We start from the raw sequence: 19,069 nt of genomic DNA, 5'->3' as shown, positions 1-19,069 counted from the left end.
CGGAGCAGCTCGAGGAGCATCATCAGAGACAGCAGCTGAGTGGCTATCACCCTCTTCCTCTTCCATGTGCTCATCCTCCATCTGGTTCGAGGATGCTGCCTCATTATGGCGACTTCTACCACGACCTCTTCCACGGCCTCCAGCACGGCCCCTACCACGACCTCTGTTGGTAATTCTTACGATCACAGATAAAATCGGCAAGCGCATGGATATACCGATGTAGCACTTCCCCTCTGGAGTATTCCAAGGGTATCGAATCCAAGGGAACGTGTGTGATCAGATCTTCCTCCGGTTCATCCAAGGACACCAAGCGAATGATAGGCCAGGTTAGAGAGGATTTACTAGTGAGAAACAGTGTCTAGGGAAAGCTTAACATTAATCCTAATGCAATACTTCAGGCACTAGCAACCCGCTGTTCCCAGATGTCGCTCTACTACGTACCTGGATAGGGAGGACTTAAGTGATCTCGAGGGCTATCACCACCTCTACATCCACCTCAAACGTACTGTAGGATATGCAGCAATTACTGGATAATAATTACCTAAACACCACGTCTATGCAATTAATTTCTACTTTAGTGTTTATAACTCACCAAAGCAATCACTATATTTTAGTTGATTATAGTGAACGATAATCCCGTATGCTACTTAGAAACTAACCAAGAGATAATTCTCACAAGACAAATCTAAATTACTCAAGAAGAATATTATATTGAATTCAGAGTAATAAACAAAATAAAAGAAATAGGAGATGATTACCGACAACTCCGGAATTCTTCCGACTCCTTCTACTCTACTCTCTTCCTATTCTAGTATACAATATAGTACAATAGAGCCTCTTATAATTCAGCTCAAGCTTGGAAGTGTGTGTGTGAAATGAGGGAGTGAAGCCTTTATATAGAGTTAGGTATGACGGTTGGCAAAGGGGAAATGTCCGAACTGCCCCGCAACCGTCATTGGGGAGTGATCTGGAGCGTCCACGCCAAACCCCAGGATCAACGGTGATAAGGGGGGTTCGACCGAACCTGGGCTGGGCCCTCCTGGCCTGGCCCTTGGCCCATCTTCTCCCCTAGACCTCCTTTATCCATTTCTCGGAGTTTTGAGTTGATTCACTGATGTTTCGATGAAGTTCATAACCCCTCCTTGCATGGATACATAATTCTCCTCACTTTGTCTGATTTTCCTCCCAACTTTAGGGTTTATCATCTGCATACAAATATACACCAACACTTGTGGAATATGTGAGATTAAGCACCTATCACTATGTTGGATGTTTTATTATCCGAACTTTATGCAGATGTTGGCGGTATAGAATTGGCATTTAACAACCGCCAACAACCTCCACGATTAGGAATAGTGGATTCAGCAATCGAATTGTTCCCAACGTCTTCATTATCATGATTATTCTCAACTTCTTCATTATGGTGGCCCCTACCACGACCTCTACCACCGGCTCTCCCGCGGCCTCGATTGGCTATCCGAGGCGGCATAGCTATATCAAACACAAGCATTTACACGTCATTAGTTTAACAATAGGTTAGACAATAGCATGCAAAGAAACACAATCATACACATATATATGTAGAAAAAACATAAATGCTAGGAATGACCCATGCACCCCATCCTATTGTGCACCAGTGTGTCAAGTTTTAGATGTTTGTATCTAACCCAAGTTATACTCTTACTATTTTCTATCCTAAGAGAAATTTTTTTTAATTGGTTAGGAACTCTCGTTCAAAATTTTATGTTGATTTATATTTCACATTACCCAGTCACTTCCCATGGACCTACTGCCTGCTCAGATACCAACTGTAACACCCCAGGTAACCACATACCTAGAATGCCACACCAAAATACAGTCAAAACTAAGTCCCAAAATTATTAGAAATTTTGGCAGAGTCTCCCCTAAAAATACGGACATCCACGACAGGCAGTTATAAGGGATATTTACTAAAATCGATAACCTCGAACATATAGACTTTTTTACCGATTTGTATTAAATAACCTATAGCAGTTCCCTTACTATTTTATGCGTAACTCGCAAACCGTCTAACGGAATCTAGCAAATAATATAACTTTAGACATCTAGACAAAATTCTCTACAACTTTCATGTTGGGAGGAAAATCAGATTATGCCTCTGTAAATCCCAGATTAAGAAAAACGAATCGCTGTCCTGATTTCCGGACCCGGTCAGCAGTACTATTTTTTTGTTTCTCCCAAACCGTTTATCGGAATTGAGTGAAACCAGTGCCGTTAGAAAGATATCAACGATGACTACAAACTTTATTTAGGACAACTAACCTGATTCCTGATGGTTTAATACCATATTTGAAAATACGGTTTCAGCCTATATTCAAGCACCTCAAAAATTGCACGAGCAGCTATCGAATCAAATTCTATTTGAATCTTATACTTCTAGGGACTAAAGAGAAATTTCTTTTGCAGTGGAGGAGCACTACCTTGCGACAAATTTCCCTAATTTGCGAAATCGCTGAAATTCCTCAACGTTGCTCTGCTTTTCCTTTCCTTCTTCCTCCTGTACACCCTCTCGGTACCCTTCTCTCTGATCAAGCAGCAGCAACAGCAGCAGGGCCACGTTAGGAGCAACAGCAGCAGCAAGGAACAAGCAACAGCAACAGCAGCTCGGCAGCAGCCGCAGCAGCACAGGCCGCAGCAACACAGATCGGCAACGATAGAAGAAGGAGCAGCAGGAACTCACCGGGAAGAAGGAAAACGGAAAGGAAACGCCGGTTGTGATGGATGACGACGGCTGCGGCCTCCGGGTATGGCCGTGGCGGCGGCGCAAATACGGCGGCAGCAACCGGGTCAACAGCGGCAGCGGCAAGAGCGCAGGACGGAAGGCGTGGTGGCGGCTAGGGTCGGCTGCAGGAGCGTTCCCCTTTTATTTCTTTTTTTTATTATAAAGAGACTAAAAAGGAGATCAACGGCCCACATCGTTTCAATCCCGGGGACTTCGCTCGGTCTCCGATTTCTATAAACTTGTAGTCTATTTTGCACTACTCCGCGAGCTCTACACATCCACGGTTCCTGATCGCCTATTCAAATAACAGTTTAAAAATTGAACTTTTGCGTGTTTGTGCTAATATTCCCTGGGGCATTACATTTAGTGCCCACCTTGTGCCTGAGTAACATAGAATTCCTAGTAGTGAGTTCAAGGATTTTCTCTATCATTTGGTGGACTGGGTTAGCTGCAGAGGGTGCTTTACCTACTACGTGGGAAGAACTTAAGGTAGCTATGCGCGATAAATTTGTTTCTCCATCTTATCATTGAGGTTTACGCCAGAAACTGATACGTTTAGAACAAGGGGATAAATCTGTACAAGATTACTATGGTGAGCTACAAAAGGGATTGATGCGATGTAGCATAGTGGAGGGAACCAAGGATTCTATTTGTCGATTTTACTCGGGATTGAGGCGTGAAATTCAGGACATAGTTGATAATAAGAAATTTAACACTGTCAACCAGTTGTTTCAGCTTGCTATGCTTACAGAGAAGGAATTGTAGGGGCGTGATCAATAGGTCAAGAACAAGGCGAGCACATACACGCCGCGGGTGAAGCCATCTTTGGGGCTTCCCAAGCCCGTCTCTTTTTGGCACCCCACCAACAAGCAAGTGACCAGTTGAGTCTGGAGTTTCTGTAGCACCAAAACCACCTTCCCCATGACCTGCAGATTCAGGTAAAGGTTCTTCGCAGGTATCCACCAAGAGTGCCTCATCTGTCGCTTCGACGGGACGCACACCCAGAATTTAGTGCCACCGCTGCCATGGATTTGGCCATGTGCAGAAGGATTGCCCTAGTCAACGGGCATACGTTGCTACGGAAGATAGCTACAACAGCACCTCCGACATTGAAGATGGTGAGAAGGAAGAGAAGAAAGACGAAGAGGAAAAAGCCCTATCTATAGCTCCATGCATGCTTGAAGAATGTTCAATTGACCAAGCGCCTGTAATTTCTGAAGATGAGAAAAAAAAGGTAATGATAATTATACTACAACTACTCAAGGTATGCATATTTATGATGTGCCAACTATGTCCACTACTTATGCTACGTTAAAGAAACCCATAGTGGAAACAATTGTTGAAATACCTTTGTCACAAAACAATTTGCTTGATGTTTCTTGTGATAAAGAAGAGTTGTATGATGCTTCACTTATATCCATGTCACAACTAGTGAATGAACATGTTAGTTCTATAGTAGAGCCACCATGTGTCGAGTTTAAACATGTTATTCACATTGCTAACAAGAATGAAGAGCTTAAATTGCTATCTTCTTTAAACACTTGGGGATATATTCAATTTGATGATCTTTTTCCACTTAGCTGTTTAGAGAAGAAATTATTTGCTAGATTTGAATTACCATGCCCTTATGACATGATTTTTCATGTTATTGGCAATTATGATAGTAAAGGAGAATATAATGCGCATCGAGTAAATATTTTTGAATTTGACTATACCTCCTTTTCACGATAAAATGAATTGTCTAGAGGACCGCATGCGTACACATAATTCTCTATCTATTTCCTCTAGTTGTTTAAATGAGTTACAGGTTGGTTTGCAAGAAGGGCAGTGTTGTGGTTTCGACTACAAAGATTTCAGGATCCAACTATATGGCCATTAAGAAATGTTCATCACCGGATGTTGTGCTAGATAAAGATAAGTTTAATATGCTCCATGACAAGGTGAAACCGAGGACGGTTTCCAATCAAGAAGGGGAGGATGATGAGGACACAACTAGCTCGGATATAACCATGACTACCTTATGTATTAATCAACCAAAAGTGCATATGTTCTACATTAGATTTACTTGTTATATATTTGAACAAACGCTACTACACAATGGGTTTTGTGTGTTTTCGTCTGCAGAGATACTTGCTTGGGCGAAGGAAAAGAAACCGAGCGTAGCGAATGCATGGATGATCAAAGAAGTTGATTAGGGACCAAATCAAGACCTTCTCCAAGTCTACTTCTACTTCACCACGTCACTTTTTGTAACATCCCGGCCTAGGGCTTAATAGGATTAATAGAATACTCATATCAACAAGTTGCAACTTCTTTTCCGGAAGCCGAACTCTAAAGAACTCCAAGGTTAAGCGTGCTGGGCCTGGAGCAATCTAGGGATGGGTGACCGATCGAAAAATTCTTTCCGAGTGATGCAGAAAAGACTTGTGTTGAGCAATCTAGGGATGGGTGACCAGAACAGTCCTTGGAATAAGGACTTATTTTCAAAAAAAAAACTATTTTAGTTGGAAAAAAATATTCTGTGAAAATTTTAGGACATTTTTCTGCTGCTCTTATCCCTCTTAGAAAATCTCTTCTTACCTAAGTCGTTCTTTTCATTTAAACATTTCCAAAGAAATTTCCTTAAAATATGTATTTTAGTCTTCTCTTACCTCATTCAAATCAGTACCCAATTTATTTTGAAATATATTGTATAAGTTTTCCGTAAGCGACTTAATATGTTTGCGAAAATACATTTCTAAAGTTATCCTAAAAATCAAGGTTTCTGATATTTTCAAAAGTAAAACTTGATAAAACAGATAGGCCGAGTATTCTTATTCTTACCTCCTGCTGAACACCACTAAGACATCGATGGATGTTTTAAACTTCACACCTTAGTTGCAAATTTGATAGCTAGGTTCGCAGCCAGGGAAACAAATAATTCGGTTAGGACAAGGATTGATGTAATGGTTGATTGTCTGTTGTGCTTTATGCTTGCTTCATAGGGTAACATGTTTATTTAGTACACGACATGCAGTACAAAAATTTAAGAGCCATCAAGATAGGACCGAAAATCCCATGGAACACTAGTGCATATGCTTGCTGTCCTGGAACCAGTATGTTTAGATTTTACAAGGAATGGTTTAGACGTCCAAAAATCTTGCGATAACTCTTTATTGGGGCAGACAGCATACTGACCCAGCTAGATACAACTAGCTAGTTTGCTTAATTGTTGCACACTCATAGCAGTACCACATTGTTCCAATAATCACTACTAGTGTAGATGGCAGCCACAAGAAATTAGTGCACCCCTAGACTCCTGCTTTCATTTTAAAATAAAATCTTTTACCTACTTAGGAGATATTTGCTTAACATACCTTTAGGTGAAAAAAAAAAGGTCCTCTCCTTAGTTTTCGTTTCAGTAAAACTAAAGTATTCATTGCCTTTTTATCTGCAAAACAAAATTCAAGTGATTTGAAAAGAAGCATTTTTCAAACGTTCTTCCAAAGCCAATTTAGAAAACCATTACCAACCTTGTTTCAAGATATATCTTCCCATGATTTTAGTACTCTTGATTGCATCATCTTTTTTTTTAAAAAAAGAAAAGGGCAGCTCTAAAAACATTTATAAACGGTATCTTCCCAAATAGATAATGTGAGAATTTTTGGAAGGTTCACTTTTGATTCATCAAAAAAAAAAAGAAGAGAGGCACAAGGTTTTGCTACCATTTCAAAAAAGAAATTCATTGTTTACAAATTGTAGTTTTCCTATATAGCCTTTCAAAAAGTATATTGGTTTGCTCTTTTTTTTAAAAAAAAAGATGTTCCAAAATGTTTTGTTTTCGGGATGTTTTTCAAAAAGTCTATTTATAAATTTTGACCGAGAAGCAAGTTAACTTATTTCAAATATTTTTGTTTAAAATGAATTTCAAAGGTTAAGAAGAAAAAAAAATCTATTTCACGATCATGCTTTTGAAAAACTTTTTGCAAAACCCATCACTGGTTTTGAGCTTTGATGAAAACAAAAGGATTGTGAAATTTTATTTAAAAACCTGCCACCATTTTCTGAATTCTTTTTCATAAAAAAAACATGTATAGAACGTTTTCCTTTACTCATACTTGCGAAAAGTATTTTCTAAACCTTGGTTTATACAAAACCAAATATGTGTGGTAACTCTCATATTGTCAAATATTTTCAGCAAAACTTGTTTTACAAACCTAGTCCATGGCACTTGTTTTGCAACAAAGCATACATGCACCGACTCTGAGTTTTGAGGTTTTTCAAAATAAAATTCCTTAATCTTTCTTGATTTAAAATAAAATAAAATGGAATTAAAAGCAGTGTCTATACGTCACTGTCTACTATTTTACAAACAAGTGGTTTTCAAACAACATGTATACTATATCTAGAAATAAATATTTTAAAATCATTCCCTTGAAAAATTATTCTAGAATTCTATTTGATTTGCAAAAAAAAAAACTTTATTTACAGCCACATTGAAATTACATTTTTTTTACTGGTATCAAATGGAAAGGTAGTCATCTCCTTCGTCCTGTCACACTTGACATATCAGCTAGCTAAGCACACAAGCCCAGGATATGATGCACTAGGGTGAAATAGATTTTGCCATAAATCAATTAGTCACGCAAGTGAAAAAAAAAACTTGAGCAAGACATAATGCGATGACTGTGTGTTGTTATGTTTGGTTGCCTGCCACTTTTCTTCTATCCAGATTCATTGTATAAAAAATATCACATCCAATACTAGGTTAAGTTTTTTTTGGATGGAGGGAGTAGCTAGCTAGGAAAACATACGGTATTGCTATAGCCAGTCCTGTTTATTTCTTAATTATAGGTCAAAAGTAAGGAGAACATGCATTAATGATGAATTGATCATAATAACATATATGTATCAATTTAGCGCCTAGAGCACTACCAACTTTAATTTTGTCCATGTCATCCACTCATAAATTAAGAGGCAACATGTACTATACCACCTCTAGTATACACTAATACATCTAATACTCTCACATATTTCTTAAAGTTTGTGTGAAGGTTACCTATTGAGTAAGAGTTAATATAACCAACTACTAGATATAGAAATTAAAATATCATTTATAACCAACATAATAGCTCACTCATCATACAATAGTTAGTTGTACATATATATTGCACCATTAATATCTCATTCATCTCTCTCGTATGGTTATTAGAGCTCGTGCTACAATTGGCTATAAATATGTAGCACGTTTTTCTTATTTCTCCTCTCCTCTCTCCTTCACATAAGTAGATATGATGCAACAACTCTATGTGGCACTCACTTCTATCCTCTACATCATTACTCAATCATACGTTATACTCTTAGAAGTATTATAACACGTGATCTTAATCTCACAATGCCCTAATCTCTTGAATGTCTCAAATAAATATGAAAACTACCAAATAAAGATAAAATAACGGTAAAATTTGCCTGAAGAGTACCTAATTAATTGGTTAGCACTTTCCATGCCACACGGCCTCACTGCAAAATTCATGTCCCATGTGGGCAAAGAAAAGAGGTGCTCGATGGAGAACCAAACTTGCTAGCTAGGGTCGTCCAAAATCAACCAAGTTAGAACATTAAATTAATTGCCGCATGTAAAGGAAGCACTTGTCCACAAAAATTATTACTCCCTCCGGGTTTTGCTAATACTTGTCGTTTGGACAAGAGCACGGTCTCCAAAAAAAATAACTTTAACCATTATTTTTTATTATAATATATATAAAATTGTTAACAAATATATAATTTTATTAAAGTACTTTTTAAGACTAATCTATACATGTAGGCACCATATTTAAAAGATAAATATTTTAAAAATGATTCATAATCAAAGATTCTAAAGTTTGACATCATACTTGTTTAAAACGACAAACATTATCAGCCTGGAGGGAGTACTAACTAAAATTTGTATAGAATAGAAAAGGCTATATCCATGACCATCCATTATCTAAAAAATATCCATGACCATGTCTGGCAACCCTATACTACTGCCTGAACAATTCAGACTTCTTCCCGCCTACCACAGGTTCAGACTTCTTCCCGCCTACCACAGGTCAATATATACGTCGAATATGTCTATGTGGTTAATTATTCTCCTCCACTCTACGCGTTATTCACCAATATATAACCATGTTTAATTAGTTTTTGTTCCCACATCTCCACTGCGCATTCCTCGTTCCATCCTTAATTTGTCTGTATAGCATTTTAATTTGCAAGCTGGCCATGGCCACCGTGCAAAGATCGACTCCACCGTTCTACAACTTCCTCAAGGAAGGTTTCCTCCTCCCTAGCCGCAACCGGAGCTTGTTCGTGGCGGTCTTCTTGCTCGTCGTCGCCTCCACGTCGGTTCTCCTCCTTGTCAATGACCTCGCCGTCCAGCCCATCGCCGTGGAGATCCTCCTCGACGCCAAGGCTCTCAACACCACCGATCCCATGAGCCCGGACTTCACCAAGCTCGTCAAAGAAATCCAGGACGACACCCGGGAGCTGATGATCGCCACCGCGGCCTACTCACTGTTCGCCGTCGTCATCGGCTTCGCCATCCGAATCATCATCCTCTTCGGCGCAGTGGCCACGTTCTCCGGCGAGCAGCACACCTTTGGCACGCTGTTGGGCAAAGCCAGGACGCAGCTCAAGGGCCCGTTGCTGACGCTGGCCTTTGTATTCGTCCTGGAGATCGCCTACGTCGCGCTTCTGGTGGCCATGGCCGGACTCCTCGCCTTCCTCATGGTGAAGAAGTACTACGTTCCGTTTCTTCTGCTGTCGCTGTTCGTCCTCGTCGGGTTCATCTTCCTCGTCTACTTCTCCGTCCTCTGCTCCTTCAGCGTCGTCGTGTCCGTGGCTGAGCCCTGGTGCCACGGAGCCGGCGCGTTCGGGCGGGCGTGGAGGCTGGTGAAGGAGAAGAAGCGGCGCGCCGTGCTCTTCGTCGCCGCCATCTCCGTGCTTGCTTCCATAGTCTCGGCGGTATACAAGCTCTCCATGGCAGGCGCGCGGAGCAGCATCGTGGCTGGGTTGCTTCTTGGCCTCGTCTTCGCGATCCTGATGGGCGCCGTGGAGTTGTTCGGTGTTTGCTCCCTCACCGCGTTCTACTACGAGTGCAAGGGGAGCAACGAGGTGGTGGCTACTGATCAGTACGTCAGAGTGTCCACTGATGAACAACCTAAGCCTTGAAATTACTAGCGTTAATGTTGGAGTATTAATTACTGTGCTATGTTGTTTTCCTTTCCTGAATACATTGTGTGGTGAATATATATATGTAAGAATTAATGAGGTTTCCGGTGCAATACAATGGTTTTTCTTTCCCTGTTTTATTATTTATCAGTTGATTGGCTTTTAGTTCTTAATTTATCATTCGTCTAAATTAAGTTGCTCAAGTTAGATTTGCATTACTCCAAAGGAAAAATTGTGGATATGCAGCTCGCCTTAGTTCTTTTCAGATTGTTTACCGGATTATTGAAACATCAAACGTGTTTGTTCTTATGATTCGAAAACTATTTTTTTAAAAAAAGAACTTTTTTTTCAACTGTACTGTTTAAACCATTCTTTCGAAGTTAAGTTTATTTATCAATCAAAATATTTAATTTATCTCTTTAATCAAGTAGATAATTCACATTAAGTAATTAGCTCAATAATATGTTTTAAACTGAGATCTTTTAAATGATGTAGCATTATATTTGTTTGACTCCCTTAAACAATGTGATGATATTGCAAACAACATAGAAATGATGACCATGAAACCAATAACTAATTTTCCATTGGCATGACATTACCACATTCATACGTAACTACTACTAGCTTGGATTGTACTCCAACACATAAGTAAATAGACTAGTTAGGTGTAGTCTTGACTCTTAACATATCAGAAAGAATACATCAGATCAAATTATATTGAGCTCGAGCCATTTACATATATGATATTCCAATTGCTTTCAGTAAAAGCAGGGCCTATATATGGCCTTCAATCTAAAAAATATTCCTAATAGATGTAGTACTCTGGCCCACAATGCAACTGATCCCAAAGTCCCAAGTCAACGGCGAGCTTCTTGAAGATACCAGGTCAATTAATGTTTATCTCTTCGTACATACACTTCTACATATTTTCCTCAGGTCAATATTGTCTGCTTGGGCCGCATTGAAAAAGTTGAAATTTCAATCGGAAGAACACATGCATACTTCCGAGTGGCCACGGACACTTAGAACTAAGCAGCACAAGAATATCTGAAATAAATACTCTCTTCGTTTCAAATTATGTTGTAGATATATTTGTTCCAAATTAAACATTTTAATCGTTAACCATCAAATTTTATAAACTCTCATATAGATTAATATCATAATATTTATTTTTATATTGTTAGATTCAACATAATAAATATGTTTATAATACATAATTCACATGTCATCAGCTAGACTACACGGATTTCGAGAAACGGAGTGAGCATCTATTCATGTTTGATCATGCATAAACGGTATGCGCGGTGACACGCTGCACACAACAGCAGATGTATTTATTACATATGCTGATAGAGATGAATATGCTGATAGAGATGAACCGTATTTTATTGATAAGCAGCAATACAATAAAATTGTATACTCGTGGACAAACTTTTGGATAAGCATTTCAAACTGCTAAACGGTATGTTTTGTGCGAAAACTTTCTATATGAAAGTTGTTTTAAAATATTAGATTAATCCAATTTTTAAATTTGTAATAATTAAAACTCAATTAATCACACATTATTACCACTTCATTTTGCGTGAAACACTTAATTTTATCTTCATCTTCATCTTCATCTTCAGGAGATTCAAACATCACCATAGACAGCTAAATGCAAGCAGATAAAAGAAACTACACCAAATGATGAACCCTGAGTTCCACTCGACACTCAAGGTTGTTGTTGGCCCGATCTAATCTTCTTTCTTTCCTATTCTTTTCTTTCCTTTTTTTTTCTTTCCTTCCACCCAACCGAATCCAAACAGATCTTCTATATTCCTTTCCCCTTCTTCTTCCTCACGGGCAAAACAGAACCACGTCACAAGCACTAAGCCCGGGTAAACAACAAACCCTTGATGCAACACCAAAACCGACCGATAAAAACTTTTGAAAAACTACAAAAATAGAACCGTGGCAGCAAGCCGATTCCATTTTCGTAGGTCCCGACGCTAACAGAGACACGGAGGCGACGACGGCTCTGGTATAAAACGTGACCAGAACTCGAAACTCTAAACGAACTAGACGCTAAGACCAGCAACACAACGAGACGATGCAACACAAAATTCAACAAAGCAAAAACTGAATAGAACAAAGCAATGGCACAAAGATGGCTAGGGACAGGATGTAAATTTTTTTGTATGGCTATTTTCTGGTTATAGGTAGAAAAAAAACTCACCGAGCAACGAAAACTCTGATACCACCTGATGAACCCTGAGTTCCACTCAACACTCAAGGCAGTTGTTTGGCCCGATCTTTCGGTGAATTGATGATAACTACGATTTGGGAGAAACGTTGACGATCCGACTACAACCGTATAAGACGTTGTGTTGCGCCTTAGCGATCGATACACCTCTCCGTGGATTGTTGATCTTGCTGGTGCAAATCAACCTTATTCCTGCAAGCAATCGAGAACAAGCAAGAACAAGATATAAAGCAACTGAATTGCTAGATAGACAAGACGCACAAAGATAAATTGATACACGATAAAGTGGGGTTCCGAACAAGCAGACGGACGGTCTAGCCGACATGCGAGCTGCAAGCGAAGTAGCAATGGCTAAACTTATAATTAATCAAAACCCAAGCAACCCTGAAGGGGTATCTAGCTACTTATAGGGGTGGGAGAACGACCATGAGGATCCTAGGGTCGTGCTCCACCAGATTGGGGCGCACCCCATATGGGCCCCACTTGGGCCAGGATCCCAAACAAAGTTACAAGCCCAAAGGCCCAAGATGGAATTTCGCAATGAGGCTGGATCCGTTGGAAAGAGGACTCCGAGAGCTTTCCATCAAGTACTCACGGGCCGAAAACAGAGCTTGTATGGAGATTTGGCGACCGTTTAAAATCAGCAATGCATCAGGTGGCCGAATCGGATTCCAGCACTTGGAGGCCTTGACCTTGATGTCATCTTGTTCATCCATGATGTGAGCAATGGTTGCATCTGTGGTAGCCATGGTCATATCACCAAAGGGAACGACTGAACATGGGACGACAGGATGTTTGCGATGGTGAATCCTTTGATTATTGATCTGAGAAAAATGTAGTGATTGGTGCATATTAGAAGAATCACATGAATCATGTTGGGACTCGGTCATCAGATAACAAGTATTCAGAATAAACTATTACGATCTCTATATGATAGTCGCTCTTGGGAAGGGGGGGTTGGATGGGAGTAAAACTTTTAGTTTCTGTCACATCGGATGTTTGGATACTAATTAGAATTTGTTTTATTTTCTTAAAAAACTTATATATATATATTTTTCGCAAAATACATTGTTTAGTAGTTTAGGAAGCTTGCTCAAAAAAAGAGGTAGGGCCTAAAAGCTTGTAGAATGAATATATATTTCAGAATGAGTGAAGCCCACAATGATATAACTAACTCGAGTGGTGATCAGCATAACAATAAGAGCGGTTGTAGTTTTGATCACTAATTAATAATAGTGATACACATGTGTCGTACACAACATAATAGCATATGTCATACATATGTATATATACCATTGCATAATGACACACGCAGATACTAATAATACTAATAAGCTTATTTCTTTCCTGTCCATACCAATCAGCAATTTGCTTCACCGGTAGGGATCTTGGCGTATGCATAATCCATGGCCTCTCCCTTGCTGTCCATTGCTTGGCAGTAGTACACCGTGGCTGCTGCAAAGTAGAACAGCTGCTCTGCACCAGACAGCAGAGCATAGACGACCAAGAGGCATAGCCCCAGTACCATGTTCTTCGTGTACGCAGCAGCGACCAGGTTCACCGGGCTGACAGCTATCGACAAGAGGCAGATGGCCACCACCAGCACGAGGCCCTCCTTCCTCCTCACCCGCGTCATCAGCCGCCACGCCTGCCGGAGCGCCCGGATCCCGCGGCGCTCCGTGTCGCCCACCGACACGGCGACGCTCACCATGCCAACGACGTTGAAGTAGAGGAAGGCGAGGAAACAGAGGACGAAGAGGAGGACTTGCACGGAGAGCACCTTGATCAAGTAGTGCCGTTGCACTTGCATGACGGAATAGATTAGAACACCGAGGAGCGCCATGTATGTGACCCGGAGTACGGTGAGCATGGCGATGGTTATGAGAGGACCCTTGAGATTCCCCTTCATCGCCTTGCGGAGGAGCTCCGGGAGCGAGTAGCGGTCGCCGGAGTAGGTGGAGGAGGCCGCGAAGAAGCCGACGCACTGATTGACGAAGCCAAGCACCAAAGCGACGAGCTCGACGGCGACGACGACGAGGATGAGCTGTGTAACGTCATGTTTCAGCTCCTCCAGGATCATGCGGTACTCGGCGCTGGAAGGGTCGGTGGTCTGGAGCTTGATTGCAAGTTCGGCCATGTCCATGGAGAGTGGCTGGACGAATAGGACATTGGTAGAGAGGACAAGGAAGCTAGGAAGCGCGATCAGGAGGAAGACAGGTGTGAAGAGCTTGGGGTTCTGAGTTGGGAGGACTAGGGCTTCCTTCAGGAAGGTAAAGCATGATGAGAAGTTAGCGCTTGTTCTGGCTGCCATAGCTTACAGTCTGCCACGAAGCTCGATGGATCTACCAGTTGGGAGGATGGATTGGTTATTCTAATATACAGGATTGCTACTAACTGGACTACCCAACAAGGGAGACTTGGAAAATTCAGTCTCAAGTCATTGTTGCCTTAAATTTTACGCTATGAAGACGTGGATTATCTTTTGTGCTGATAGTTCAATGGCTGAATAAATAAATTATTATTTATAATAATTATGCGAGGATGCAACACTACTGCACAAATGATATTTGCAAATGGCTAAAACCTAATTTTGCAAACGGCTGGGTGGTCCCACATCCGCCAACATGTATGTAAAAGTCGGTATTTTTCCAAGCGGGCAACACAACCATACGTGAAAAAAAATTAAGTCGCGCGCCTAAAATAAATTGCCAAAAAATAAAAATTCCAAAAATCAAAACCCTATCTCGTAGCCATTACAGGATCCACTATGAGGCCACTTGAGTAGACACCCCAGGTAATATACCGTCAAGTGTCCAATATGACCAACACACGTATTTGGATGAGTGTGATCCATACACGCATAAATAGCCACCCAACCTTGGAGAGCGCTATCGCGCGGCTAGTCGCGCGCCACCCGACATACACTTGCTAGACGACAAAACAACCTCCTCTAGTCTCTCCTCTCTTTATACACACACACACTTTATATACATACTTTGTATACTCTACAAAGTTTATATATACGTATGTAGTATATACATACATATATGGCAAAATTTGCTACGGGACACCCAAAAAACGTGTAATTAGCTGTGGGACATCGTAAAACCGTGATTTAGCTCTAGGACACTTCAAAAAAAGGTGTAATTTGCTAGAGGACATTGAAACCATTATTTTATTAATTTTAGGTCAAATGGAGAGAGAAACAACCAAAAAAGACGAGTTTGCCCTTTAGAGCCGAATTGTTTCCCCATCTAGCACTTGCGGCGACAATGTAGATGGCGCTATGCAGAGGACAGATCCATGGCGGAGCAGTGGAGACTGCATCATGCGTCGATGTCCATCTCCTTGTCTCCTCTCGTCGCCGGCAGATTCATTGCCATCCACCACCTGCTGAGCCACCGCCCCCACTGGAGGAGCTGGAGAGGGGCGCTCGGGGTGAGCAGCCGGCCAAAATCCTCGGCCTTTTGCCCCCCTCAAATCTCTGACCCGAGATTGGAAGTTGCGGCAGAGCCAGCCATGCAATGTCCCTCATGCTTGTCGTGCTCCAGCTTAGGCTCCTCTTCCTCCTCTCCAGCCTCATCATCAACACCATCCTGGCGTGCCCTCCCTCCATCCCGAATCCTCAGCTGGATTGGTGGCAAAATCTTTTGTTGTTCTCAATTTATCAATAGGGTGTTTTAGGCGATTTGATGCAGCCACATGCTTGCATAGCTCATCAGAGGAGATCATGCGAATGCCGCCATCGTTGCCCTCGCCACGGTGGTCCTCCATGGAGGACACCACATCACTGTTGTATGTTGTTGTGTGGGTCATGTGAAACGACGGCTTGTTTCTTTTTCTTTCTCTTTTTTACCTGCAGACAAGAGGAAGGAGAGAGGTCTGAGGGGCATTATCGTCTTTTAAAAAATTGCTCTCTCCATTTGATCCAAGAAATAATAAAGTAATGGCTTAAGTGTCCTTTAGCAAATTACATCTTTTTTAAAGTGTCCTAAAGCCAAGTCACGTTTTTATGATATCCCACAGCTAATTACATATTTTTTAAGTGTCCTGTAGCAAATTTTATCTACATATACACACATATATATATATATATATATATATATATATAGGGTAACGCTAAACCGCACCCAGAGTGCATTATAACTAAAACGCTCCCCACCTTATCCTCCCCACGCGCCCACCCTCTCCCACGCCCACGTTCTTTTTCCCGCGCAACAACCTCCCTCCGTTCCTTTTTTACCCACGCCGTTCCATTTTCTTATTTTCTTTTTTCGTTACGCCATATTCCCTCCGTTCCTTTTTTTTCTCCGTTTCATTTTTTTCTTTTTTCCGCACTCCGCATTCCCTCCGTTCCTTTTTTTTTTTGTTTTTTTCTCTTTTTTTTTTCTCATGCACTCTGCTGTTTTCCTTTTCTTTGGAGTAAAAAATTTACTAACAAATTACTTTCTCACCTAATCTTCTTTTAGTAAATAAACTATTAGCTTTCAGTCACACTATAACTTTACCAGTAAATCAATTACTCACGTATACATTATTATAGCCAAAAATATATATATTTCGGTGTTATCTCGAGAAAGAAATTACTTCCGATAGAAAAATCTACTCTGGTCTTCACTCAGTAAATAATTTACTTCACAGAAAATCTGCTACATCCACTCAGAGAATAATTTACTTCACACAAAATCTACTACATCCTTTATCACAGTAAATTAATTATTCCTCGTAAAATTTACTCCTATCTTCTTTCAATAAATGGATTACTTTAGAATGGCCATTAATTTTTCTGGCTTTTCCTCACTCATAAAATAATGCCTCCTGCCTTTTCCCAATAAATAGATTAGTTTTAATCTCGCCACACCAACAAGATTGACTCTGGTATTCTCTTAGAAAATAAATTTCTCCTAGACTGCTCTACCCACAAAATTTACTACAATCTTCTCTCATTGAAATAAGTTAGTCCCTGACTATTAGAGTAAAATATTTACCAACAAATCGATATAGCCAAAATAAATTACAACCACAATTTTTGTCTAGTAAAAAACTACAGACATGTTTACAAAGACTCAGGGACACAGATACATTGATTCTACAATTAACAAAAGTAGACTCGCTATTCCTATTGCATCGGCAGAGGACAAATAGTAGCCGATGATGACGCCTGCACCGGCAACCTTAGAAGTTCCGATGGGCAGGACTTGTTGGCAGCCACAGCAGATTAGCTACAGGTAGAAATCGATGGAGAAGGCCAATGACGGTTGGCGGCAGCTAGCTCGTGCACAAGCGATCCCCATCAAGAGAGGGATCTGAAAAAAAACAATGAACCACAGGGGCTTAGAATGCTCACAACAATGAACCATGATTACAAAAACTAAATTCAAACATGATCGGTAGAAATGGTGAAGTAGTGAGACTTGGATCTTATCGACAACAACATTAATGGTTCGATCCAGTAGACAATGCTAGGATTTTAGAAAGAAGAAAAAATGGGATTTGTTTACCATGCTATTCTTCAGCTGTGCAACCAAGTTTGTACTCCTAGCCTGCAATCAATGACATTGTGCAATAATTGTATATAGAATCTCCTCTTGTTCCAGTTCCAAATTCCTCAACATTGCACAGACCAATTGACAACTAAAATATAAAATTCAGACCGGAAAAGTAAGGAGGTGTTGAATGCATCCTGCAGGAATTTCATTGTGGTGAGAACCGAGCGTTGCTCGGTTGGCTAGCATCGCTGGTGAGCGAGCAGCCCGCGCGGGTTCGATCCCTGGGATCGTCACCCGCGCGTCTCACCGGGATTTATTCCCAAATAAATAAATTTCCAGCTCTCCTGTGCCAGCGCCACAGTAGCTCACAAGATCCTTAGGTGGCTTTGTGTATCTCATTAGCACGTGTGTGTATAGTTGATAGGTCTAGCATGCGTGTATCACCGGGATTTATTCCCAAATAAATAAATTTCCAGCTCTCCCGTGCCAGCGCCACAATAGCTCACAAGATCCTTAGGTGGCTTTGTGTATCTCATTAGCACGTGTGTGTATAGTTGATAGGTCTAGCATGCGTGTAGTGGAGAGCTCTCAAAAAAAAAAGAATTTCATTGTGGTCAGGCTTGTTGCTAGACTGCTGGTAGGAAGTCAGAGATAAATTCATTTTTTTACAGTGATTGATTGGTTCCATATATGGACTGCAGGTCATAGCTACGGCAAATAACTATTCATATATTCATATTAGCATATAACTAAGCAAATGCACTATCATGCGGAACATATTCAGACGGATCGATGGTTGTGATGGCGTGTTGAATAAAATTACCTCTTGATAGCACCAAGCAATTTTCGATTTTGAATCAAACTAAAAATAGGTAAAAATCATATCTCTTCAAAGCACCAAGCAATTTTTAGTTCTGAACCAAACTAAAACAAGGTAAAACGGGTTGCTCTTACCTGGCAACTTGATAGTCGTGCCGAAAGAGATCCTTGCAACCTGAAATTATAATCCAAGTTTGTGGCAATCTTACTAGCATAATAGAGCGCTCTCTAGCACAAAGAATCAAAATTGCAGCAATGTTAAATCTAGATGAGAGCATAATCAAATCGTACAATGTTTAGAAAACTGCTCTTGTCTTTTTTTTTTTTCAGTCATGAATTGGTGTGTGTGAATTGTTTAGAAATCTAACAGTACATACGGGACATATGGGAGATGTGTTCGCAAATTCTTGTAACGAGACAGAAGCAAATTGAAGTGTATGGCTTAATTTAACCCGTGCAAATCAAAGCACAGTAAGGAAGATGCAACTAGCTAGACAGGGGGCAAATCGATCTACGATGGAACATGTATGTATGTTATACAGCACCTGAACGAACACAAGCAATCACCAC

At 40.6% G+C, this 19,069-nt stretch overlaps 2 protein-coding genes and 1 long non-coding RNA gene across 3 annotated transcripts; 1 reads left to right on the top strand and 2 right to left on the bottom strand.

Annotated features, from left to right (window-relative positions):
• Positions 1-663: 663 nt before the first annotated feature.
• LOC127783941 (uncharacterized) lies at positions 664-2,871 on the bottom strand. Its single transcript, XR_008019410.1, has 3 exons — positions 2,720-2,871; positions 2,460-2,563; positions 664-1,491 (listed from the first exon to the last, which is right to left on the bottom strand). It is a non-coding gene; the product is annotated as an uncharacterized LOC127783941 (long non-coding RNA).
• Positions 2,872-8,873: 6,002 nt separating this feature from the next.
• Positions 8,874-10,080, top strand: LOC127785065 (uncharacterized). Its single transcript, XM_052312484.1, has one exon. The coding sequence runs from the start codon at positions 9,002-9,004 to the stop codon at positions 9,947-9,949; it is 948 nt and encodes a 315-aa protein (XP_052168444.1). The 5' UTR covers positions 8,874-9,001; the 3' UTR covers positions 9,950-10,080.
• Positions 10,081-13,311: 3,231 nt separating this feature from the next.
• LOC127785136 (uncharacterized) lies at positions 13,312-14,532 on the bottom strand. Its single transcript, XM_052312556.1, has one exon. It carries the CDS (start codon positions 14,500-14,502, stop codon positions 13,552-13,554), a length of 951 nt encoding a protein of 316 aa, XP_052168516.1. The 5' UTR covers positions 14,503-14,532; the 3' UTR covers positions 13,312-13,551.
• Between the last annotated feature and the right edge of the window lie 4,537 nt (positions 14,533-19,069).

This window comes from Oryza glaberrima, chromosome 9, assembly GCF_000147395.1.
Source record: "Oryza glaberrima chromosome 9, OglaRS2, whole genome shotgun sequence".
NCBI lineage: Eukaryota > Viridiplantae > Streptophyta > Magnoliopsida > Poales > Poaceae > Oryza > Oryza glaberrima.
Note: the sequence above shows the minus strand (reverse complement) of the source record. Positions and strands in the feature narration are given on the sequence as shown.